Raw genomic sequence first — 25,894 nt, forward strand, 5'->3', positions numbered from 1 at the left:
AATACCAGAGACTTTTTGTATTGAGTCAAAACCCAGCCAACCGACATTGACAAGAGGACACAAAAATAAGCTACATCTTATATGATATTTATGAGATTCATTTCCACTCTGTCAAATGTGATTTGTGGCATTCCACTTCAGAGAAAGCCAGTGCTAGCCAATGCATCGCCTTTCCCCCTGAAGCCCACCCCGCCCCCAACTAGTGTGAGCTTCAAACTCAACTGATAAATAACCTCTCCAACCATTGTTTTCCTCCCAGGACAACCTCATATCATCTCAAGACACCATGTGTGAGAAGCCACAGCCAGAGCTTTTCTACCTGTGCCCTGAAGGGGACCGGTGCAAGCAAGAGGGCACTGCTTTTCTTCCAGTCTGCTTTCTTCAATAAAAGGGAAAAATAAATGGAAATGAAAAGTATACAATTAAAACAATCACATTTTGCTTCCTTTTGCTAATGTCTGTAAGATGATTCTTTTTGGCCTGGCAGGGACTCCAGATGGGTCATCTAATGAATATAATTTAATATGTAGGACCTGGAGTTAACAGAAACACTTTTTTTCCCAGTCAGAAGGTAGCCTGCCCTCTCACATTGTTTAATGTAGAGCACTACTACCTGCTGCTGTGTCTCTTTTCTCATTGCACGTTGGCCTTTAATCCTAATATCAGTGTGGCCACCAAACCAGAAGCTGTCACTGTCCAGTGAAGGGCCAGCATACTGCACACTCCCCAGAAGGCCAGAGACGGCTAACTGCTCACCCTGCTTTTCCTCCTGGGTATCAGGATTTATGCTGCCAATTAAGGCCATAACAAGTGCCCCAGGTTGACCTGCTAGGAGCAAGAATTAATTAAGCACAGTATTTCTTAGTAAGGAATGACATTTCCCCAAATGAGTTACCCAAGGTAGCCGTGTTGCTGACATGGCTGTTACATGCGGGACTCCTAATTGTGAATGCAAGTAGAACACTCCAAGGACATAGGTTAGTTTATGCTTTTAATTTGACAATAAAAGAAAACAAGTTTTACTTATATTTTTATTTTGGGGGCAAAGAGGATGTATTGAGTGTATATAATGCAGGGCACACAGAATTCTGTACATTAGCAATATCATATAATCTCTTTTAGTTATTAACAAAACAAAAGAAAGAAGCTGGAATTCACATTTACCATCTGTCCAGCTTTCAAAAAACAAGGAGTTTGCTAGAAAAATACTTCTTACCTCAAACTTTTATGGTACCATAAATAAAATTGAGGTGAGAACAAAACCAAAATAGGCTGAAGTCTCCATTTTGTTCACTACACCATGGTATGTAGTCTAATTGAGGTTGTGGCAGATTTTTTTCTTTTCCTTTTCCTTTTTTAATTATAATAACCTTCTTAAATTTTTACTCTGTGGTGAGAGAGCATCCACATAGATAGACAGGCATGCCTGGGTGGTGTCAGGAATCCCTGTGTGTGTGTGTGTGTGTGTGTGTGTGTGTGTGTGTGTGTGTGTGTGTGTCTATGTCACATGCATATGGTACCCATGAGACCCTGGAGCTACTTGACATGATGCTAGAAACCAAACTGTCATGCCCCAGAACAACATTACTCATTCTTAATCACTAAGCCATCTCTCCTACCTGGGAAACCCTTGTTTATGCTCAAGTGTGAATTGAAAATTACTTTTCTCATGCATTAATAATTTTTAAGCATTTAAAAAGTTATAAAAAGAAATTTTATCTCTTGACTGTCTAAGATGTGGTGGAGGTAAATCCATCCTGAGTCCACTTGTCTGACAACCTAGTGTAAAGATGTATTAAGTCATCAATGAAGCCGGCGAAAGCTGTCCCTTGAGTGCATCCCCACACAAACACACAGGCTACACACCCACTGTCACCAGCCTCTCAGTGGAATACAGGGAAAGCTGACCCTGATATGTCATCACAAGGCTCCCAATCAGGAGTGAAGAAGCCCCCATCCTGGGTGCACTATTGTGATTGTGGTAAGCAAGAGACCTTGTTCTTCCCTGTCTCTCTCATCCAGAAAACTTCTACTCTGAATTGGAAAACACATCCTCTTTCCTTGAAGGAGTGAACATAGCCAGCTTCGTTCTGCAAATCCCTGCAGCCTACTTGCCAATTAATGTATTTAACTCTAAGGAGCAGGCGCTTTTTAATTTAGCTCATCCATCACCAACAGAACATTTTGGTAGAAAATATTAGGATTTCCAAATAATTTTATAGCTCTGTAAATTGCCAACATACCATCTGCAATTGAATTAACATTTATAACCAAACTGAAATAATAAATAAAGCAAATTACGCTGCAAATATTCGCAAGTGCCCAATATGCACTTGAGAATGATAATTAGCATTTTATAATCACGCTTCATTTTCTTTATCCAACTCCCTGTCACATTAATGATAAAATATTTTAAACTGTTCTCTATCAGAGAGCAGCACAGTCTCTAGATTAGCCATTAACTAATGCAGAGAAGGAGAAAGGCCGCTGCTCACTTCCATAGACAGAGTTTGCTTCCTAGTCCTGGTCTTGCTTATCTCCAGGTTTTGGGTCCTTGTTTGCCTTGCTACCTAGGGGTCCAGAAAGTTGATGTCTTATTTATGTCTTCTAAGCCTGTAGCTCTGTGGCACTGCCCTGTGTCCTCTTGTAAGCAGGACCCACACATAACAAATTCTGCTAAGATAAGACATTCCACTCTAGAGAGAAGCTTATTCCAACTCTGAAGGTTCTAAGGGTAGGCTTGTTAAGACTCAGGAAGTAGACAACTGAAACTTCTCAGGAAGTCACTGGAAACTAATCGACAAAGCCCCTCCCTCACAAAGATGATATAAGCAGTGAGAACTGTAGGGACACGGACCAGTCAGGCTATCCAGCAGAGACTCTCTGACCTGTTACACTGCCTTCAAGTCAAGCAGCATGCTCCAGTGCTCCAGGGTTTGTGAGTTGTCACCCATGCCAGGCTGGCTTTCAGCGACACAGCTGCCTTTGAGTCATTTATGCTCATGTATGTAAGTAACTCAAATGAACTAACTGGTTCACATGGTTGGAGTTTGATGGTATTATTAATATGGTCTGTCATCAGTTCCCTACATGGAGTGAGGAGACACTTGCTCATGTCTCCCCCCAAAATGTCATATGACAAAGATGAAAAGGAATATATTTGAAGATATATCATATTTGTGCTGGCTAGTTTTTATGTCAACTTGACACAGCCCATAGTCATCTGAGAGGAGGGAAACTTAATTAAGAAGATCCAGGTGTAGGCAAGCCTGTAGAGCACTCAATTAGTGATTGATGTGGGAGGGCACACCACCCATTGTGGGTGGTGCCATCCTTGGGCTAGTGGTCCTGGATTCTATAAGAAAGCAGGTTGAGCAAGCCATGAGGAGCAAGCCAGTAAGCAGCACCCCTCCATGACCTCTTCATCAGCTCTGCCTCCAGGTTCTTGCCCTGACTGACTTTTTTCAGTGATGGACTATGGTATGAAAGTATATGCCAAATAAACCCTTTCCTCCCTCAAGTTTAGGCCATGGTGTTTCATCACAACAGCAACTATACTTGGAGAATACTCTTCTGCTCCAGAGAACTGGCTGGGGTAGAGAAGCTGGTTAGCTGACATCACTCAGTGGAAGACAAGCCCATCCCTAAATGATCTTCCCAGAAGCCTGCTCCTTACCATACCCTGATGCCTTTGGTGAAAGCATGTGTCAGTCTTCTTCTACCTCAAGTAATAAGGAATTCGACTGCATAAATGAATAGGGAATGCACAGGTACACACACACACACACACACACACACACACACACACACACACACACACACACTCTTTATCTAGTTTTTCCACCAGTAAGCAAATTTCCCATTATTTTTCTCCAAAAACAGTTTCTTAAAACACTATCCATCTGCACTTAAGAGGCCAAGGCAGGAGGATCATGATTCCAGGCTAGGCTGGACTGTGCAACAAGACCCGCCAGGAAAAGAAAAACAAAATCAATCACTCGAACAAACAAAAATCCCCAAGGCTGAACCCACAATTCTTTGCTTCTTCATGCATGCCAGACATCTCCCAGTGTTATTTGCTTTCTAATACAGGAGTCAGTGGCCATGCATGGCTGTGCAGCACATGGCAAGTGGCATTCAAACTGAGCTATGCCGAGGTAAAAGGCAGGTTCCTGCTTGATAAATAAGCATGAAAAAGTTTAATGAGAAAATAGCTTGAGTTGAATGTTAACACAGGGGCCCCTCCAACTTTTTTGTGAAGACTATGTTCTTCGAGTGAGCTAAAGGATTAAGAAGCCAAATCGAGGAAAGCTGTGGAGTTGTTGATGAAGGAAGTCCTGTGGGGTTTCAGAGGGCAGACTTCTGGTCTCAGCTTCTGATCAGCAGCTTGTCAATGTGTAGATTTGATAGGCAGCCACTGGAAGCAAAACTGGAGAGGACTCCTTGGGCTGCTGTGTGCTGGGCCTCACAGTCCTTCCAGCTCCTGGAGGGAAGGGGAACTTTGGGAGGAGCATTGAGGAGACAATCCAGTGGCCACAGGCTTGAGTCGTGCGGCTAGATAGCCCTGGGTTCACATCCTATCTTTGCAGGTAGTGAATCATCTCTGAGAAGTCACAGAGATGACTTGTGTAAATTATACTTCCAGATATAATTTAAAAGAATCATCAAATAAATTCTATTGTCTCTCTCTCTCTTCATAGTTATAAAGGTTAAATGAGCTGATACATATAAAGAGCCTAAAACAGAACCTGGCACACAAAAAGTTCTTAAAAAAACAAACAGCAACAAAACCTAGTAGTTGCACTAAAAATCATTAGACAGAAGCTTCTATGAGGCAAAGGGACTTGTGAGGAGACAAATGAAATTGGAATGAGGGCCAGGTGAGACCAGGACTGCAAGCAAGCTGGATGCAGGTGCAGAGAAAAAGAAAAGATGTCTGGAAGACAATGTAGTAGGGGGAAATGCTGTGTTTCTAGAACCTTCCACACAGTACCTACCCCTCACTTAAGGTTGCTTACACCTGACAAAGGGAGTGGCCTGTTGAAACTTGTGTTGCTGGATTCCCTTTCCAGGTTACCAAGAGAAAACACATGCCATATTACACTGCAGTGTCTTGCTAGCCTTCTGCAGAGACGAAGTTCCAGATGGCGTCCTTTGACTCATGTCCACTCACCTTCCCTGCATCTGCACAGAGGCCTCAGAATGCTGACTGCCCAGTGCAGAAACAGACTGAACCTTGGGCTCATACAGAGCTGGGCACACAGGGTTTGAACAAACTTCCAAATCCAGTGCCAACTCCATAAAAGTAGGAGACTCTGACAACAAAGGAGATTGACTTGATGTTCTTTCAAAGTATTTCCTCATCTGCTTACTGCATAAGCACTGTGTTGGGGTACTGGAATGTTTGGAGAACCAGACAACACCTTGGCAAAGTCACAAGTAACTAGAGAATCAGTCAGGACTGGTCCCATAATGTAGCAGCAGCTCTGCAGTGGTCCCTGGGTCTATGGATGTGGCTCAGAGTATTTTTTCCAGCATGCTCAAGGCTCTGGATTCCATCTCTAGCACTGCAGCGAACAAAGCCTGCCCAGAACCGATGAAGCCTCTCACCACACGGGGAACTTCTAAGAAAGACACATCTCCAGACTCCTTGGATCTCAAATACTGGCTCTGAGACATGATACATCATTTAACAAGCCATCTAGGAGATCCTGACCCAAGTAAAAGTTTCTGGTTCACCCAGATGATGAGGAATGGCTCAGAAGACAGCTGAAGCTCTGCTCTTCCCCACCACGCAGCACTGTACCAACCAAATCAACCCAGAAAGAACTCACATGTCATCTCAACCTCCATCAAGATGGCCAAATCTTCTACTACAGGAAGAAAAGGTGCAAAGAATCCTGCCCTGTGCCAGTCTGTGCAGAAAATGATCAAGCAGCCTGGACTTTGAAGTTAAGCGCATGGATTGGAGCAGCTATGGCTCTTACATTCAACACCATCAAACAGGATCACCATGCATCCTGCCATATTTTGAGAGCTAATGCATCTGAGAGTGAGGAGGGGGAAGGGTGCACCTTCCACGCCATTTGTATCCACTCTGGCCTGAGTCATGAGATGAGAATTATGCCCATAGGAGAAAAGGAAGTGAAAACCAGGAAGTTTGCTGGCTTGGCTTGGGGACTGTTCTCCACCTCAAACTTACTGCATGGAAGTCATAACACTGTGGAGCTACTGAGAGAATTCCTTCCCTGGGGGATAAACAAACAGCATGTACTCTCTCCTCATAAGGTTTCAAAGACAGACCAAAGTATGATTCTATCTGGGTTCATCCTGGGGAACTGATGACCTTATTGGGCTAACTTTACAGAGCACAGGTGAGGGGGTGACATGACAGGAGCTGGGGTGAACCAAAGCAGTCTGCACTGGGAACTCTTCACCCAGCATGGATAATAGCTTCCCCATAGCTGCTAGACAGAACTCTTTTCAATGAGCTTTCCCCAGCCTATGTATTCTATTGCCTCTAGAGACCAAGTCCCTAAACCCCACCCCCATCCCTGGCTTTGTGCTATTATTGTGCAATTGCCTGTAAGTGGCAGGGCGGAGTGGATGAAATCTCAGGTGAGGGTGCCTCCTTTTCTGAGGTATGTCAACAGGCTGCTGGGTAATGGGTTCTTGCAAGCATAGCTGAGTTGATGAAGGTGGTCAAAAGCTTTGCGAAGAGGACCACAGTCAACAACAGTGACACCTAGGGAGAACCAGTAGATACTTTAATAAGATTAAAGATGTCCATTGTGTATACATTATTGATTTTCAAAATAATCCCAAGGGTCCAATGTTATTAACCTCATTTGGGAAGATGGCCAAGAAGAAAGTGATATGGTCAGAATTTGAATTTGGCCAACCCGATTTCAAGCCTCAGGAAGTTTCCTAACCCAAAATGAAGGCACACACATCATTGGTGGGGGAAGCAAGACTCCCATATCCAGACCATTCTATCTCACAAAATAGAGTCTGATGTGAAGTACAGAAGCAAATGCAATGAAATTTTTGTGACTTGTTGGTAAGGTCTGGTAGGAGGCTCACTTAAGTTCTTTTCGAGCTAGTTGGCCACTCAGGTTCTGGTAATGGATGCATGTGAACCTGGAGACACAAGAGGGAGTCAAATCATCTGTGTCACTCCTGTGGGACTGTGATTTAAAAGCATCCCAGAGAAGGAGCCAAAAACAGAGCAGGACTGATATGATCCATGGAGCTCATGCTCAGTGCTCAGCTGGCCTCCTACTAAGATATAATAGAGACTGTCAGGTGGAAGCCGCATGAAATGTTTGAAACAGGGGCAACATGTGAAGGATCTTTGGACCTCACAACCTGTTGAAGCAAGTGACAATTAAAGGCCACCAAAACCATCTCCATCATTTCATGAATCTCCTGAAAAATTAATGAAAGTTTCAAAGTTGAGTATATATAAGAACTTGAACAAAATCCAGTGTGTTAAAACACATTCCCAGGTTTGGGTTAAACATTTAAATACAGCCAAATTAGTTGATACCATTCAGGGCTTTAATCTAATTTGAAATGCAGAAAAGAGAAGTACAGTGAATGTTCAGAGACAGTATGGGTCCCATAGCCCCATAAACAGCAAAGTTCAGATTTCAGGGCAACAACAGAATTGCCTCTTGTTTTGTAACCTGGCATGCCAGAGCAGTGCCAGAGAGCATGCCCAGAGAGCTGGTCTCAGCTTCCCAGTCAATCATGGTGTGTTTCTCACTGCCCCAGAGTCAGAGATCACTCCCAGAGAGCTGGTCTCAGCTTCCCAGGCAATCATGGTGTGTTTCTCACCACCCTTCCCTTGACACAATGTACTTCACAAAAATCCACAGCCAGGTCCAAAGAGGAAAAACAAAAGAAGATAGACCGCATTGTAAAAATAGCCCCACCTTGGGTGGGGTTTGGTGCATGGTTTGGGTGCCCTTCCCATGTGTGTAATTAAAAGTCCACAGACAAATTGCAATCTGAAGCCAAAGAGAATTTGGGTTGAAGACCTGGGGCTCACACCCTGCCAAGCATAGCAGGGAGGAGAACAGCACTTGCATGGGGAACATTATAGACATTAGAGACACACAGGGACCAGAGGGTCTAGGTTAATCAGAGCAAAACTGTACTCAGCTGAGTAAAATCAACATGACAATCAAGGTGCCATGGAGGTGGAAGCATGAGATTTTCACAACCTTCCCTCTGTTGCTGCAGACTTTCTGCCCATCTTCAGTGTGTTTCCACCTCCTCATTTACCTGCAAGCTCCGATCCACCCCAGGCCACTCAGTGAGAATAGAGGTGGGGTTGGTGCTTAGAACCCAGAACAGAGGCCGCTAGGGTCACGCCCATCTGCAGCAGCACCATGCTGCCTTCTAATAAAAGATTTGGTGTAAAAGCCCCAGGGCAAAAGAGTCTAAGCCATAAGGGGCCTGCTAATGAGTGAGGATTAACTAAATGGACCCCTGCTCCCCATGACCCCACATCTTCTTTTCTTAAAATTCAAGCCCCTCTCTTCTCTTGCTGCCTGAGAGTCAGACAGTCTGAAAATAAGCATGCTGTATTGACTACTCACCAGCCATGCAACATAGAGTGTCCCTTCCTCTAACCTGTGAGGAAAGATCCCTTTCCCAAACTCTGTCCTTTATGTTCAGACCTGACAACTCTTGTAAGAAAGAAGAGTTACCCAAGTGAAAACTCTGCTTCGATGTCCCCGAGCCCCTCAGGGGAGTGGCAGGAAGCCCTATGCTTCAGTCTGCATCAGTTCCCACCTACATTTCCTGGATTCAATCCACACTACTGTAAAAGCAAATGAAACTGACAAATAGAAGTATCCCTTGTGCCATCCTAGTCACAGGAGCCTCTAGACTCACCTCTTGGAGTCTGGGTTGAGTAGAGAATGCTTTAGCCAACTAATGTGGACAGGGGAACACTATGAGATTCCCAAGGCTGTAAAAGAGAAGCACACACGGCTTCCACTGGTCCTCTGCATCCCAGATTCTGGTCCCCTAGGCTACATTGTAATCTTTGACTCTGGAGCTGCCGTCTTGTGAACAAGTCCATGCCACACCTGTGAATGGCTTGTTGTTCATTCTGGTCACAGCTCTAGCTGAGCTTGTTGGCTGTTCTGGTCATAGCTGTAGTTGGGCTTGTCATCCATTCTGGTCATAGCACTAGCTGGGCTCATTGGTCATTCTGGTCATGGCTCTAGCTGAAAAGCTCTTCCACTGGAAACATCTCTACTAGCCCCTTAATGAAGACATCTTCACAGGATCTACCCTGTAGGATGACAAGTCACTCCAGCTGTTTTGGCTCAGTAGCCACAAGTCAAGATACCATGAGGCAGAAACAGCCTTCTAAATTAGAAATACAGAGTCTATGAGGGAAAATGTTGTATACACCTTCAAGATGGGCAGTTTGCTACAAAGAGTTGGTAACTGAGACACTCGGAAGGACTTAACAGTCATTTAATCATATACAATTCTACTTCTACTTCATGCCCTTATTTTAAACTCTAAAAAGATATCTGTTTTACCCTCATTACAGAAGAGCTATGAAAAACAACTCTCGGCCTTCTAACCCCTCTGCCCACCTCAGTGAGCCCTCAAATTGTTATTTCACTGCTGTTCATGACAAATGGGGAAAGATATTCAAGGTCAGTTCATCTTGGCTGAGAAATGATTTTTTTTTTTTGACACAGGGTTTCTGTGTAACAGTCCTAGCTGTCCTAGAACTATCTCTGTAGACCAGGCTGGCCTCGAACTCATAGATACACCTGCCTCTGCCCCAGAGTGCTGGGGTTAAAGGTGTGTGCTACTACCACCTGGTGAGAAGTGATCCTCATAATCAATAAACTCAACTCTCACATAAAATTAAAATTACCACCTTTGGAAAACACCAGTAAGCCATCTCATCAAGTGGCAAACTGAACCAAGTGCTGGTCTTAGGTCACCATCCCCAATCCCAGAGCAGGTGTGGCCATGAGTGGATGGGAGGAGACTATGAGGCAGACCAAGTATACTCCTAAGACATCTGAGCATTCAGAGAATTCTCCCTAAAACAAACACTGAATGGTAAAAGACACCCACAAAATTGTCATTCTTCGTTTCTATTGGGACAGGCTTAGCTAATGTCGTCCTAACTATCTCCTTTATCTGACCGTTACTTAGCCTTTGTCCTGTATAATTTGGACCTTGCACAAATGTGCTGCAATCCTGATGGTTTCCTTTCACGTCTTTTGCATATTATCTATTATTGACTCAGCAAACATATACTGATACATGCTGCCAAGTTTTGCTGCAGGTGCTTAGAGGGTACTTAATAGGAAGTGCCACACCAGAGTTCCATGTAAGAACCCCAGCCATACCAGCAAGAGGCCAGTAGAACACACCCATTCCAGGAAGACTCCCAAGTCACATGGATGAGCACAGCAGACCCCGGGACTTGGTTCTCACATAAAGACTGGGCTAATTTCTCATTGGATTTTTGAGGAGTTCCCCAGAGAGGTAGAAGATATGTCACAATCATCATTTTGGGTGCAACACAATGTCTGTTCCTCAATTGATCTCACAAGCTATGCTCCAGAAACCTTTGAAGACATTTATAGAGAAGAATGGTATGAAAGAAGGCACAACTGAGGGGAAATGTCTGTCTTAGTTAGGATTACTATTGCTGTGGAGAGAAACCATGACCACAGCAACTCTTATAAAAGAAACATTTAATTAGGGTGGCTTGATTACACTTTCAGAGGTTTAGTCCATTATCATCATGGCAGGGAGCATAGTGGTGTACAGTCAGATGTGGTGCTAGAGTTGAGAGCCCTTACACCTTGAAGCAGAAGCAACAGGAAGTCAACTGACTGTCACACTGAGTGAAGCTTCAGAAAAAGACCTTAAAGGCCACCCCACAGTGACAAACTTCCAAAAGAAGGTGTGGCCCAGATTGAAGGTGAGACCTCCATCCTCAAGGTCTGGATTAAAAATGTGTATCATCAATCCTCCTGCAACAAGACCACACTTCCTCCAACAAGGTCACACCACCTAATAGTGCCACTCTCTATGAGATTATAGGATTATGTGGACCAATTGCATTCAAACTACCACAATGTCTCAAAGCATTTTCTTTTTTTTTTTTTTGGTGATTTTTTTATTGTACTTTTACTTTATAGGTATGGGTGTTTTGCCTGTGTGTCTGTCTCTGCACCACTTACATGACTAGTGCCAGAAGAGCCCAGAAGAGAGCATCGAAACCCCTGGTATTGGGGTTATAGACATCTGTGAACCACTATGTGGGTGCTGGGGATGGAATTCCAGTCTGCTCTGGAAGTAGCAGACACTGTTATCTGAGCCATCTCTCCAGCCCCTCAAAGGTTTTATATAGCACCCCTGAGTCTGAAGCAGTGAGGACAGAAGGACCAACTCCCATGGCTCTCTGGACATTCACAGTGGCAGCCCATCCTTGTGAAGACAGAGTAAGCTCACCTCCTCCTTCTCCATCCCAGTGATGTGGGACCTCGAAAATGGCTCCCTCCAGCTGGTAACAGTGTCAGGGAATTGGGGGGTAAGCAGGGCCAAACAGCAAGCATCTCCCTCAATGCCAGGGACAGTGACTCCACAATGCCAGGACTGGTCCTTGAGGGAAGGTGACATGCAGAAGGACCATGTCTAGCTAAGATGCAATGCTTCAGGACACTGTGATTTTGCATTTCCGAGTTTCTGCAGCTTAAGCCTTATCCTAACACAAATGGAGGGTGAGAACCTTGACTGTAATGGAAGAAAGCGTGATTAAGACAATAACCAATCACAGGCTTCACTTCCATCTGGAGCCTGAGCACCAGGGCAAGTAACCAACCACAGGCTCCATTCCAGCCGTACAAGTGTCACAAGTTTAACCAATCACAAGTGTACTCTCAGCAGTAGAGCATGCCCCGACCACAACATTTAACCAATAACAGACATGTTATCTGCTGGAGGTGAGCCTGCTGCTCTGTGCAGGATGTTGCAGAAAGTGAGCGACCTCAAAGCTGCTTTAGATCTTATTGGATTGCATGCACGAGGCAGAAGGTCTGAAGAGAAGAGACAGCCATCTCTGCTGGGGCTCAGAGTCAGACAGCCACATATGCGTGACTGCACCCTAGATTGCTTGAAAGAAGGAAGCAACAGTTACAAAGATAAAAAGTTCCCAAAATCCAGCTAAATAATTTTTTAATTGAAAGCTTTTTATATGTCCTTAGTAGAAGTTCAGCTTTATTATTTAGTAAGTTACCAAAATGTCAATAACACCAGGGTACTTAAACATAATTGATTCCCATTGTTTTTCATGATTGGTTATTTATTTGTGACAAGCAGGGAATTGGCTCTTTAGAGGTATCTTACATTATCCCCACACTCAGCCTCCTCTTTCTAAGGAGGCTCTCTCTGTGGCTCAGAGTCACAACAGAAAGGACACAGGGAAGAAAGAACTTCCCTAGGTATACAAAAAGAGAGTTCTCCTGTGTCTTAAACCACTGGATCCCTGGTTATCCATTCTGAGAACTCTCCTGTGGCAGACATCGTGTGTGCCTACAACAAAATATTTTGGTTTATATTTTAAGCCAATTATGTTCTGTGATGAAAGAGTGGCTTGCATTGACTATTACATCATTGATTATTCTTGTACAGATTCTGTGTGGCCCAATACACCAGCTAACAGAGTTGGGACCAGTTGAAGGAGCATCTCAGTGTCAGGACATGCCTGTGGAATGTGTAAATGTCAAAGACCAGGACTATCCTACAAACGCCACTATGCTGAAACTAGTTCTTTGTGTTCCTGACACACTGTAGAAGTCAGAGCAATCGCTTTCAAAGCATTACTTGGCATGAAAAATGCACCCAGAGTCCCAAGGTCCCCAGACACAGATCACTGGTTGCCCCTGAAGACATGAAACAGAGAGAGATCCAAGATGCAGCTCTCACTTCCCTGAGGACAGCAAAGGAGCCTGCTGGCTTTGGGCAACAATGTCAGTTTCCATGATCAGGGGACTTTCCAGGCTGGTATGAATTGAGCAGTAGTGTTGTGAATTTATGAAGCCACTGTTTTCAGGTCTGGATATGCAGAGAAGAATCAACATCATCTGGTGGTTGTTCCACCATGAAAATCCCTCCTAGACCCACCTCTTCTCCCAGGTGCTGACCTCCATCGGGGCTCTCCAATATGAATGACTCAGAGAAGTGCATTTCACACACACTAGTCCACTTTTCTCCAGTAGAACATTTTTTTTAAGCAGAGGAAGAAACAGCTTTCATAGAAGCAAAGCTGAGAGGGGCAACTGAAGATTTAGTTTCTCTTTATTGGAATATTTATTTTTTGAACCCACCACTTTGTGTCTTAATTAAGCACTGCAGGGAAATCTAGGGTACTAGATGGTCTGCTCTGGGAGCCTTTAGGAAACAAGTTGAGAAGTAGACTTGACCACTTGTCATTTTGACACTTGCACCAGGCAGCAGACACCCTGGAAGATGGCCACCTTGCCTCTATTGACAGGGGTGATGACAAGCTTCACACAAACACCTTTACCTTGTACACTGATGCATACTGCTTTTGAAATAAAACAAAACCAATCCAAACAAAAATGTCCCAGGCGACAGTGCTGGCCACAGAAATGGTGCCAGAAGCCTGGGCAGGATGCTGCTAGCAGAGGAATGGAATCTTTTCCATGTGAACAAGGCTCTAATAAAGGCAGGCCTGCCAGACCCCAGCTTTCCTCTTTGCCTTAGACAATGCTAGCATTGTGCTTACAGGAGAGCACACATCATTCAGCCCCTCTCTAGGCCTGATCCAAGGGCAAGTTCTAGAGCCCATAGAAGAAATGCTTCCCCATACCAGAGTTGCTAATCCACACAGCATGTCCTGTCTTCTTTCTGGAGTGGAAAAATAAGGAACACATGCCACAGCTGCCAAATGACATAGCTCACAAGAAGCACAGGACATACTCCAGCCCCAGAGTAATGCTTTTGACAGGAGGTGCTCAATGACAAAAAGACATCTAGAAGGGTGTATGATTTCCTTTATGTGATCATTATGCTGGGATAGCATGGCTCTAATCTTTAATCAAGGACATAGGCTTTTGCCATAATATGAAAACAGAAAGTAACTATGTCATCTGGTGTCCTGCTACCAACACTAGAGGAAGCCCTGGTCTCTGTGTCCTAATGAGAGCCATCTGAAAATCTCCACAGTTTATCCTCTGAGAGCTCTGGAGTTATGCTGTCTAGGTGTGGTTTTCACCTCCTAGGCTGAGATTAGAATCTAACTCCTCATAAAGCTTCAACTCTACTGAGTGAGGTTTCCCCTGGCCAACAGAGTGGTGAAGCATTACACTAGATGTAGTGCATGTTTGGAGTCACCAGAATTGAGAACATAGTTGAAAGAGCTTCAGGGGAAAAGTAAAGGGCAGAAATCTATGCAAGTAGGTTTCCACAGTAGACATTTCAGAAGAGATCCAGATAAGTCAAGTCACACATGGCAAAACTTGGTCTAATCAGCTTGTAGTTTCCTCATCTATAACTTAGAGGAGGAAAAACACTCATTCTGCTGCTTCTGCAAAATTACAAACAGTGAGCAAATCGAAACAAAAGACCCATGCTAGAAACCATTAGCTCTGGGGATAGCCATTCATTTTTTTCCATAGTAAGAGGTCTGGACCTGGATACATGACTAAACTACCCCTCTCATCTTCCTTTGTAGTTCCTTTGGTCATGTGACCATCTCTAGCCAATGACGTGTGCTATTTCTAGTCCAGGGGATAAGAAGCAAATTCCTGTCTTGTTTCTCCCAACCATCCGGGTGGTTGGAATTCTGTGATTTTGGTGGACCAGTTCAGGTCAAGCTCAACACTGAATTTCTAGTCAGTGTGTGAAAGAGAGTTCTCCAACCAGGAACACATACATACTTCACACTGTTATGGGGTATAGGGAAATTCTTTGGAGTAGTCTTTTTTTTTTTTTTTTCAGCTAAGCCAAGAGAATTTCACTCTACTCAGGAGTTTGCTGAAACACAGAAGCTATGAAAATAAAAGGTAGACTTGTTGTTTCTGTTGTGTGTGGTGGAACAGGGGCAAACCTGAACAGGGAAGAGGTATTCTCAGCCCTGTCCCAGAAGAGAAGGCTGGGGGTGGGGAATAGCACTAAAAAAGACCTTCCCAGAGGTTCAGCCTCTTATACTTATCCATACCAGTTCTTGAGGGATGGGGAAGGAGAATGGACAGGGGTCAATAAAATGGCCAGAATGAAAAAGACCAGAAGACTCGGCTTCCAAAAGTGACAGAGTACCACCTACAAGGCAAAGGACCTTACTTAACCAGAAAACACTTTTCTATTCTGACTACTGCTCTTTGAAGGAAAGTTCAAAAAGTATATTGTCATTCCTGAGAAAAACAACATTCTTAAAAAGATTTTATTTTTATTTATGTGTAGGTGTGTATATGTATTGTAGAATATTATTTTAGGATGTGTTACATTTGTTTTTGCTGTGGAATATTTATTTAATGATGCAAAGATGTATTGCATTCTTTTATGTTGCATTTGTTTAACTCTGTGAAGCTGTGTTACTTTGCCTATCTGAAACACCTGATTGGTCTAATAGAGCTGAATGGACAATAGCAAGGCAGGAGAAAGGATAGGCAGGGCTGGCAGGCAGAGAAAATAAATAGAAGGAGAAAAAGAGAGAAAAGAGATCAAGGAACAAGAAGGAGAAGGAGAGAGGAAATCAGGAGCCAGCCAAACAGCTACACAGCAAGCCACAGAGTAAGAGTGAAAGTAATATTGCAGAAGTAAAGAAAGGAAAAATCCCAGAAGCAAAAGGTAGATGGGATAATTAAGTTAAGAAAAACTGGCTAGAAACAAGCCAAGCTAAGGCTAGGCATTTATAAGTAATAATAAGCCTCTGTGTGTATTTATTTGGGAGCTGGATGGCAGGTCCGCCAAAAGAGTCTAAGAGGAAAAAACAAAACAAAACAAAGCAAAAAACCAACAAGATATGTGTGTGTCCAAAGAGACCAGAAGAGGGGATCAGATCCCTTAGAGCTAGAGTTACAGACAAGTTGTAAGCCAGCTGACATGGATCTTAGGAATCCAACCCTGGTCTTCTGCAAGGGTAGAGTGCGCTCCTAAGTGCTGAGCCATCTCTCCAGCCTCCAAATGCAATTTCCAGGGTTTCTTGGGTAATTGGTTTGATCAGCCTGAAACACAGAGCCACTGCACCTTCTACATCATGTTCTGCAGGAATTCTGAAAAGAAACTGATTTTGTTGACAGCCAACATTGTTTAAATCAGAAAATCAAGTACTGATTTTGGTAATTAAAAAAAAAATGGATCCTGGTCTTCTTACACCAGGTTTTTAAGATATCACTGGGAGGTTCAGAGTGATAGGATAAGAACACAGAATGGGGTATTCTTCCTCTACTGGTGACAAAGGCAGGCATTTTTACCAGTCATCAAAGATCTATCTAGGTTTGTTAACTGTAACAACAGCAATGACAGTGACATGACTATTTTCAATAATAAAGTAAACATTTAAAGCAGTGGTCTCAAACTTTAAACCATTCAAAAACCATAAAGCCCTTTAAGACCACCCAATCGATCTATTTTCACGAACATGTGAAAGAAGAGCAGAGTTGCAGCTTAATTTAAAACTCCCCTCCTGTTCCAGTTTATTCATGTGCCAGAAAAGGAGATGGGTGAAGAAAAGATAGATTTTCCTGCCTTTACCACCCAAGATAACTTCTCAGATCAGAAAGACATTTGAGCAGGCCCAGACAGAAAGAGCTGTCCCTTTCTGTCACTACTGCTGGAGAACCAAGGCTGTCGCTCCTAGTGCCCAATGTCCCTGGTTTTGAAGGCAGAGTCTATGCTAAGATGTCTCCTTCTGCACTGAGAGTGCTTTTAAATATATCATCCCAGTTTCCAGTTCTTAAGGGGTTGTTTTTAAATACAATGTCAGAGAAGATATGTCTTGTGGTGATGGCTTAGATCTCTGATACGGAAGGAAGAACCTTCTATGAAAATTAGTTGGATTTTGGCCACTAAAGTCTCTCAGGATGTTTATAAACTTTTATAAAAGTTTGTGTGAATGTATCAAGCACCCTATATAATTAGGTTCAATTTGTCATCTAATTAGATAAACTTATAAAGGCAGGCTTCCTGATCCAGCATAACACACAGACTCAATGCTGTGTTTGCTATCTCCTTTGGTAAGGTTCTGTTATTTGTGGGGATTTATACCAAAGCAAACCCATGCACATAAGTAATTACAAGTGTGATGAACTCTAAAAATATTCTCGGAACAGAATTCAGTGTTTATTAGTGCCAATTAAGAACACAGTTCTGAAGGCCATGTCTTCACAACACACATGTCTGCACACGTAAGTACTTGACTCAGGCTCCCAATGATAGGCACACATCCATCTCTTTAGTGCAAACTTCTTGTGACTGAGTGTTCTGCCAGGAACACCCAGATGAGAGAAGGGACAGATTCAGCTTGGAGGGATTGGGGGTGTGGTTGGTGAGGTCTAAAGGCTTATACGTGGCCTTAAATGGAGGTAACCAGTGCAACTTTGGGGCTCTTGGTGGAAAAGATACCACTGAGGCTTCTGGGGAAGCTGGCTTATGTGTGGGAAGCCATTAGGTACCCAACCAGGACAAATGGAGGGAGAACACAGGACAGAACAGCCTGTCTGTGTCGTTTCAAGGAAATGTGTCTCCTTGGAACAACCTTCTTCTTCTTCTTCTTCTTCTTCTTCTTCTTCTTCTTCTTCTTCTTCTTCTTCTTCTTCTTCTTCTTCTTCTTCTTCAGATCGAGTAGGATGGGAAGTACTTACATGAGGTAAGCGAGCCTCAGGGCCACACATAGATGAATAGAAATGGGTTAGTTTAACTTATAAAAGCTAGCTAAAAACAAGCCTAAGCTATTGGCTAAGCATTTATAGTTAATACTAAGTCTCTGTGTGGTTACTTGAGGAGCTGCTGGCAGGACAGAGCTGACCAGTCTGGGTCAGCCTACAGTAAAATAAATTAAGAAAAGCATTTGCATATCTATGTTTCCCTTATCTCTAGTTAGAAATCACCCACCATGAGAAACACAGCTAAATCTAATGGGCAGTGCAACATGGTGACAAGAAAAGTGGCAAATCCCAGCAGCATCATGTGAGCAAGGCCACCACAGAACAGCTGATCTTAGCTTGGCCATCAGAGTAAGATCCTCCCAGAGCTGTACCAGTAATAACTGTCCAGTAAGGCACAAAGTATTAAGGTCATGCAGTGGGAAACACAGATATGGCAGCATTTGATATGTGTTCTCAAGACCTTTCCAACCCGACTGCTAGGTGATGTTGAAAGGAATTCAAAGACAAGCAAACCACGAGTTCTTCTGACTATGATGATGAGGATGTAGGTACTGTGAGGTGAATGGCTAGAGCTCTGCATAGATAGACATCCACCCTTAATGCAGCAGGGGCGGTTTGGCCTCCTGTCTCCAGAACAAGCACTTGGAGAGCCACCAGCTTCTGAGGTTTAGGCTATAGAAGGGACATGTCACAATGTACTGTGGCAGGAGGCAGGGAACTACAGCTCAGTAGACACACCTGGGCCATTGTTTGATTTTTATAAGTAATGCAATTGGTGCAGCACCATCCATCCCCATTCTATGGCACATCTTACTGTACTGGCTGGAGGAGCAGGACTGAGTCATTCTGACAGAGGACATACATCTTCAAATCCTAAAATAACTACCATATGCTCTCTATTGGAGCAATTTACCACCCGTGGTCTACAGCAACCCAGGTGGCCTTGGAATGGGTCTTTGCCTGAGTCTTCAAGGAAATAGTCAGTGTTTATTTTTGTATAAAGGAATGAGCAAATGCTGAGAAAGCATTATCAGTGGACTGCTTACATTGGAATTGAAGTCAACTCACTGTATGTAGTAGCTCTAGTCAAGCTAATGAGAAGATGGGCAGGAACTAAACATGTCTGGGGCTTTGTAGGTGCCAGGTCCTATACAATAAGCTGAGTCCGCTTGAGGATGTATGATGCTTCGTTGGTGTCAGGCACTATCCCATAAAATATGGTGTATACCTAGGAATTAAGTGTGCAATAATGCTTAGTAGATACCAGGTATTATTCAATATGCTATATACATGGCAATTAAGTGTGTAAGGTGCTTACAAGGTGCCAGGTACTATTCTACAGGCTGAGTACACAGCAATCAAGTATGTATGGTGTTACAAGGTTCTAGGTAGTATTCCACATGCTGTGTGTATGGGAACTGATCTCATGTTCCTAGTGATACTGTGATAAAGATTCCATATCTTTATATGATGGAAAATTTAGGTGCATTCTCGATAGTAATTCCAGAGAGGGTTAGCCTAGGGGGAAGCCCTGCCTGCCAAGTGCAGCTCCATGTGTTGGGCATCCAGACTCATGTGTTGGACATCCAGACTTGTGTGTTAGGCATCCAGATTCATGTGTTGGGCATCCAGACCCATGTGTTGGGCATCCAGACCCATGTGTTGGGCACCCAGATTCAGTCATAAGGAGAAAGAAGAAAGCCAGCCAAGCAACAGCATACCCCTTTCTCTGCTTCCTGATCTACTGATATATGAGCAAACAGCTTTCTGCTACCACACAAAGATGTACTGTCCCATCAATGGTGGGAAGAGAAACCTTTATGCCTTTAAAGTCATTTTTTGTCAGGATTTTAGTCACAGTGACTAAAAAAATAACTAATGCATCCCATTTTTCCAGTTGTCAAAACAGAATGAAATATAATGTACATGTTTGACCATGGTCATCAAGCTGGAAGCTGCATAGCTGGGATTTGATGCCTCAAATTTGCCCTGTAGACTATACTCTCAGAAAGCTAATAATGCAAGTATAATACATGACTCAGGCCAGAAATGTGCATAACTCATATATATATGCAATACATATACTAGATATAACACAGGGTATCACTAGGCACCCATAGCTGGCCTCAAACTCATGATCGTCCTGTTTCAGCTTCTTACATGCTGAGTCTAGGGAGTCATAAGTGCCTCTGAATTATCATTTTGTTTATGGTATTCTTTTATGATTTTATATTGTCAAACCTGTGACTACCCACACTTTCACATTTTGTTCTCTTTGTGCCTTGCAAAACATGTCACTCAATTGGAAGTCCCCTAAAGGGGACATCCCAAGGGTGTGTCTAGTGGTTTTGTTGTCATGGTAATGTTGTGTCAACATAGCAGTCACTGACTGTCCCCAGAGGTGACACACACCCATTCATTAAGTTCTGACCATCATCATATGTCTGCTGGGGTGGCTAACACTGTCACCTGGTCCTGTGGAAGATAGAGGATGTTTCCCCCCAATAATGGTAAGGTCATCATGGCCATGGCAGGCAGAGGCCACTACCAGCACTACTTTTGTTTATTTATTTATTTTGAAAGCAGGAAGGGTCTCAAGTATCTCAAGCTGAACTTGAAGTTGCTATGTAGCTAAGGGTGACCTTGACTTTAATCCTCCTGCCTCCACCTCCTGAGTGAACAGGCAGGTTCCAACCATGCCAAGTTTAAACAGTGCTAGAGAAGAAATCTAGGGCTTTACTGGTGTTAGGATTGCACCCTACTAGCTGAGTCACATCCCTAGCCTCTGTTACTTCTTGAGAAAACACTCTGGATTCTATTTGGATATCCTACTTCACAGCAGAGGCTCCCTACTTGGAATAGTGACCATTCTTCCCCAGAGAGGAGCTAGACAACCAGGGGTCACTAGTGCCTTTGCTTGTAGTTGAAGTGATACATACATATGACTTCCTATAAACCTCTAATTAAACAGAGGAATGTCAAAGGAGATGTTGAGATGAGTCCATCATTTGCTTATCAATATGGAAAGAGGGTAATATGACCAACTTTTTATAGACTTCACAGCATACACTGATATTGGCTAGCTGTATCAAAAGCCTTAGAAGAGAAAGGAAGGGCATTTTGTCAGTTAGTAAAATGCTTGTCTAGCATGCACAAGGCCCTCGGTTCAATTCCTAGTAGCCACCCCACACATACCCTTCCAAGTATATAAAGCCACTGACATGCCGTCTATTGTTAACTAATTTATTCACAGCTATACCAAAGACTACAAAGTATTATTTGTAAAAAATACAAATCAGAAATACCTTATTATATAATAGGGGTCAATTAGATAATTTATAATATAACTACTAGCAATTATGTTAACTGTATCATCACAGAAATTGTGTAGATGTGTAAATTTTGGCTATAAATATAAAAAACCATTTAAAATTGGCTATACATTATGATACCATATTTTTGTAAAATCAAAATCTATAAATTCACATAAACACTGAATTTTAACAGATTTTTCTCTGGGGAAGAGCAGTGCTGCTTTCTAATTTTCAGACACTGACTATATTGGTGTTTTAAATAACCAATAAAAGTGTATTTTGTACTTAAACATTTTATTTCTGTTTTCTAGGCACATTACTGTTTTACCTTTTCTTTGTTTTCCTTTCTCTCCATTTCTACCCTATTTTTTCAGTTATCTCAAATGCAGAGTAAGTTTTCCCCTACTACCAGGAGAAAGGCAGCCCGTGCCCAGCCATCCCCAGTACCCAGTGTTCAAGCTCCACACATGCAGGGAACTCCATGACCTGGTCTAGATCAGGGTCTGATGAAACAGTTTCCCATCCTGAGACTCTGGGCCACTTAACAGAATTTATGGGTCGTTTGTGCAGGTGTGTGTGTTTATTTTTGTTGGGGTTTTTCCTAAAGAGAGTCAGGATCCCACAGTAAAACAGGAGGTCAGGGTTAGTCGAGCAGTAGCTGATGAGAAGAGTGTGCATGGGGACAGTGAAACCGCTTACTCTGTAAGTTGGGCATCTGCCTGAGGGAGGACAAGCCTGGTGCCCTCCTTCCTGGTCATCATGCAAGCAGGAAGCTGCCACACCTTCTTCGGATTTCTGGGCTTGAGATAATGGAAAATTGTTTGGAAATCAAGAAGCATATTCTTGATGATGGGGTAGCTAGCATCTGTAATCCCGGCACTCAGGAGACAGAGGCAGCTGGATTTCTGTGAGTTCCAGGCTGTGCTAGGCTACATAGTGAGACCTGTCTCAATAAATACTTAAATACATAAATTAAAAGCATCTTTACATTTACCTTCCAAACGAACATTAGAAACGGATTTGTTTTCATATTATATAACAAGTGGACAAAATGTACCAACATTCCAACTGAAGCCTTCTCTAATGTTGGGGAATATTATAGTATATCCAGTTACAGGTAAGCACTAGGGGTCAGATGCATGAATATAAGTGTTTTAGCCAGCACCAGCCTCCACCTTGGCAGAAACAGAAGGAAAGAGAGTTCCTTTCACATTTGTTCATTCCGTGTCATTAAGCAACCTCCCTGGGAGGACTAGAGAGGAGAGTAGGGCTTGTACTGCTCATAGTCACAGGAAATAGAATACAAGCTGATGGCCCCCAATCCCATAGCCACTTCTTGAGTCAGCTACTTGGATCTGCTGCTGTCAAGGGTGTTCTGACCTGTTGATGCTAGGCGGACCCCTGACTGGTTTGGCTATCAGCATGCTGCTCTGGATACTTTGTATTTCTTTCACAGAACTCTGAGCTAAGGAAAGGGTGGTGTCATGAAGACATCAAGCTGAAGCTGTCATTGACATGCTACACAACAGTGCCTGACCAACATGTACAGAAACCGCTCATGTATAAACCCAATGCCACAGAGCCTCTAGAGTGATCCAGCTCCCTAAGTCTAGATGAATCGTGCAGTCTACATATAAAACACAAGACCCGAAGAGCCAGATAGAGAGAACTAGATAGCAGCTCCATATCTAGGGAAGGGCTGGCCCAAGACAAGGCAGTTCCTTGGCAACATTTCTGTGGATAAGTCCCATCTGTCTATGAGTCACTTTTGGTTTCTTCCTTAGGATCACAAGGACCTCATTCGCTCAGTAATGCCTCATGGACTTGATAATGGTTATCTATCATGATTTATAGCAGACGTCTCCTATCTGACACATGTTCAGCCCCCAGTGTGCTGTGGGCAGGCGCTTTAATCCAACTCTGCTGAATTTACAATGCATCTACAGTAGCAAGTCTGTACAAGCTGAAAATCAAAGTGTAATTCAAAGGCCACAGGGCTGAGGAGGCAGCCAGGAGATAAATCCCAATTTCAACCTTGGCTCACTGCAAGTTGTTTCAGTGGACTGTCAGTCATATTTAAAAATAAAATAGAACTACAAAGACACCAGATGGCATGTCCCAAGAGAAACAGGGCCATGCTGCTTAGGACTCCTTCAAAAGGTTCTTAGCAAGAAAGGACTTGGCGGATTGAGGGGGGGGGTGGCGCATTTTAAAGGCCCAGGACTGTTTGGCCTTGGTCACTCATTTACAGACATTTCTGAACTTTAAACGAAAGAAATGCAAGCAGGTGACAGAAACCATGAGATGCAGCCAAGCTCCAGTCCCAGCTGGAGCTGATGCTTCAGCTGTCAAACTAGCTTGTTTCTGGAGTGGAGGAGGTCACGTTATAAGACTTAAGAGACTTAAGGGAAAATGGGGAGGTTAGGCATTGGGGGTACTCACTTTGTATCCCCCACAGACACTGATGCCACAGTGATGCTGAGGAAAAATGAAGAGGTGAGGCACTGGGGGTACTCACCTTGCACCCCTCACAGGCACTGACGCCATAGTGGTACCCCGATGACTTGTCCTGGCAGACGAAGCAGGGCTTGTACACCCGAGGAGGAGGAAGTGGAGATGGTGGGCTTGGGACGAGCTCTTCAGAGCTGGTACTCTGTGTCTCAATTGCTAAGGTAGAGAGGAGGGAGGGAGGGAAACAAGAGAAAGCACACTTCAGTTCCTTTAGGTTTTCCCCAGCCAATTCCAACATCTCTGCTCCAAGCTTGAGCAATAACCCTAGCAGAATTAAGCCCACAGAAGCAGTTGTCGTAGTTGCCACCCCCAAGTGGTGATGCTGAATGACCCCTACAAAGCAACCTCACATGTATCAAATTTGAAGTTCACGGGCACCATGATGGCGATGGATCCCAAGTTACCCACGAGAAACAGAAATTCAACACAGGTCCCTCAGGCAGAGCCTTGTCCAAGACCAGCAGGGAGCGGGTGGAAGCAAAGTCCAAAGTCAGCCCTTTGGACAAGCCCTGGATCTCTCCTCTTTTTCCCCTGGCTTTCTTTTATCTAGCTGTGGGTGTGTTGTCTGATGCTATTGTTCACTCAACCAAAAATTATTTATTTATTTATTATTACAACAAAAAATAAACGTTGAAGCCCAGTGTTGTGGGTGTATGGAGCTGAGCTTTTGCTATAATGGATACAAATCCTTATTTTGGGAAGCCCTGCACTGCTTGGAGCTGGCCCTGGCCATGTAGCACCAACAACCCGGAGCTTAGAAAGCATAGCTTCTGGTCTGTGTAAGTAAAAGGTACATTTTGATAAAAGCCCAGGTTAGGATGTATTTTGTGTTGGAGATGGAGTAGGTCACACTTAACTTACTTCTAACTCATGTACGTCTGTATTCTGGAGATTTACCTTAGGAAAGGACATCACTATTATAGGCCAGACAACCTCAAACTCCCAATTCTTCTGCCACTGCTTCCCTGATGCTATGGCATAGACATATGGTACTGCACCTGGCTTTTTATTCCAGACTATAAGCCACATGATCCCTATTGTCATTATCCAACCACTCAGATTCCACTAAGATGGACATTTGTAGAGCTTGGACCAGAATGTTCTTCCACCAAGGTGAGAGCAGGAACTGACCTTTGCTCACTGCAGGCAAACAGAGCCCATAAAATATGAGGGGCACAATTGAAAGGAGTCAGATGGTGTTCCAGAATCTTCCAGTCTCCAAATCACTTCACAAGACACAGTATTTCCAAGAGTATCAAATCCCTAGCTGTTGCACTCTTCATAATTGTGCCAGTGAGGGGCTTCCCGAGTTCCTCTACTTTCTGAGCCTGCTGCTAACCCATGCTGTCTGGAGGGGGAGGTCTACACTGGGCACAGTGTTCTCAGCTGCAGAAGTCTCCTCAGCCTTCCTGAGTCTACACTCTCCACCCTTGCACTGCTGCAAGCAAGATAACTAATCAAAGGTTAAAATTAACCTGTCATCTGCCTACAGGAAGCCTCCGACAGTCATGAACAAGGTCAGAGTCCTTCCCATGCTCTGAGGGGCTTTTCACGACGTGTCTTCATTGACGTTCATCTTCCAGGATTCCCTCATTGGCTAAGTTCTAAATAATTGCTTTCAATTCTTTTGAACAAGACAAGCTCAAATGTGAGACTCCAACTCTGCAGCTTGTCCCAACCATGTTGGGACAGCAGAGGCCTAATCTCAGGAGCTCTAGGCTAGGCTAGCATTGCCAGGCCCTGTCCCAGACAGGTGAGCAAATAGCCATACTAACCATTTTCCTCACCTACAAATTGCAAGCCCACCAGGTTTGTCTTATTTGTCTCTTACATCTCAGAGTAAGTTCTTCTCTCTCAGAGATGACTTCTCTAATTAGTGTCCTTGCTGTGGAAGGGACTGTTACTCAGTGGTAGAGCATGTGCTAAACATGTGTGACATGTGATCAATCCCAAGCACAAACCCAAAGGACAGAAGAAAAAAGATGGCCCCTTCCTATACCTGGTCTGATGGGGGATGTCCTTCTGTATATATGTTTTTCTTATTAGTTGATGAATAAAACACTGATTGACCAGTAGCCAGGCAGAAAGTATAGGTGGGGCTACCAGATGAGGAGAATGTTGGGGAGAGGACACAGAGAGAGGCCTTGAGAGAGACACCAT

The 25,894-nt window shown here is 43.6% G+C and overlaps 1 protein-coding gene across 3 annotated transcripts in view; it reads right to left on the reverse strand.

The window, feature by feature from the left end:
• Nucleotides 1-25,894, reverse strand: part of Rarb (retinoic acid receptor beta) — a 349,488-nt gene that overhangs the window by 94,277 nt on the left and 229,317 nt on the right. For all 3 annotated transcript variants that reach the window (XM_035452138.1, XM_035452139.1, XM_027389383.2), the window contains exon 2: nt 23,742-23,890. In XM_035452138.1, coding sequence (XP_035308029.1) covers nt 23,742-23,890 — 149 coding nt within the window. The remainder of the gene's footprint in view (nt 1-23,741; nt 23,891-25,894) is intronic.

Source organism: Cricetulus griseus (genome assembly GCF_003668045.3).
Source record: "Cricetulus griseus strain 17A/GY chromosome 1 unlocalized genomic scaffold, alternate assembly CriGri-PICRH-1.0 chr1_1, whole genome shotgun sequence".
Lineage (NCBI taxonomy): Eukaryota > Metazoa > Chordata > Mammalia > Rodentia > Cricetidae > Cricetulus > Cricetulus griseus.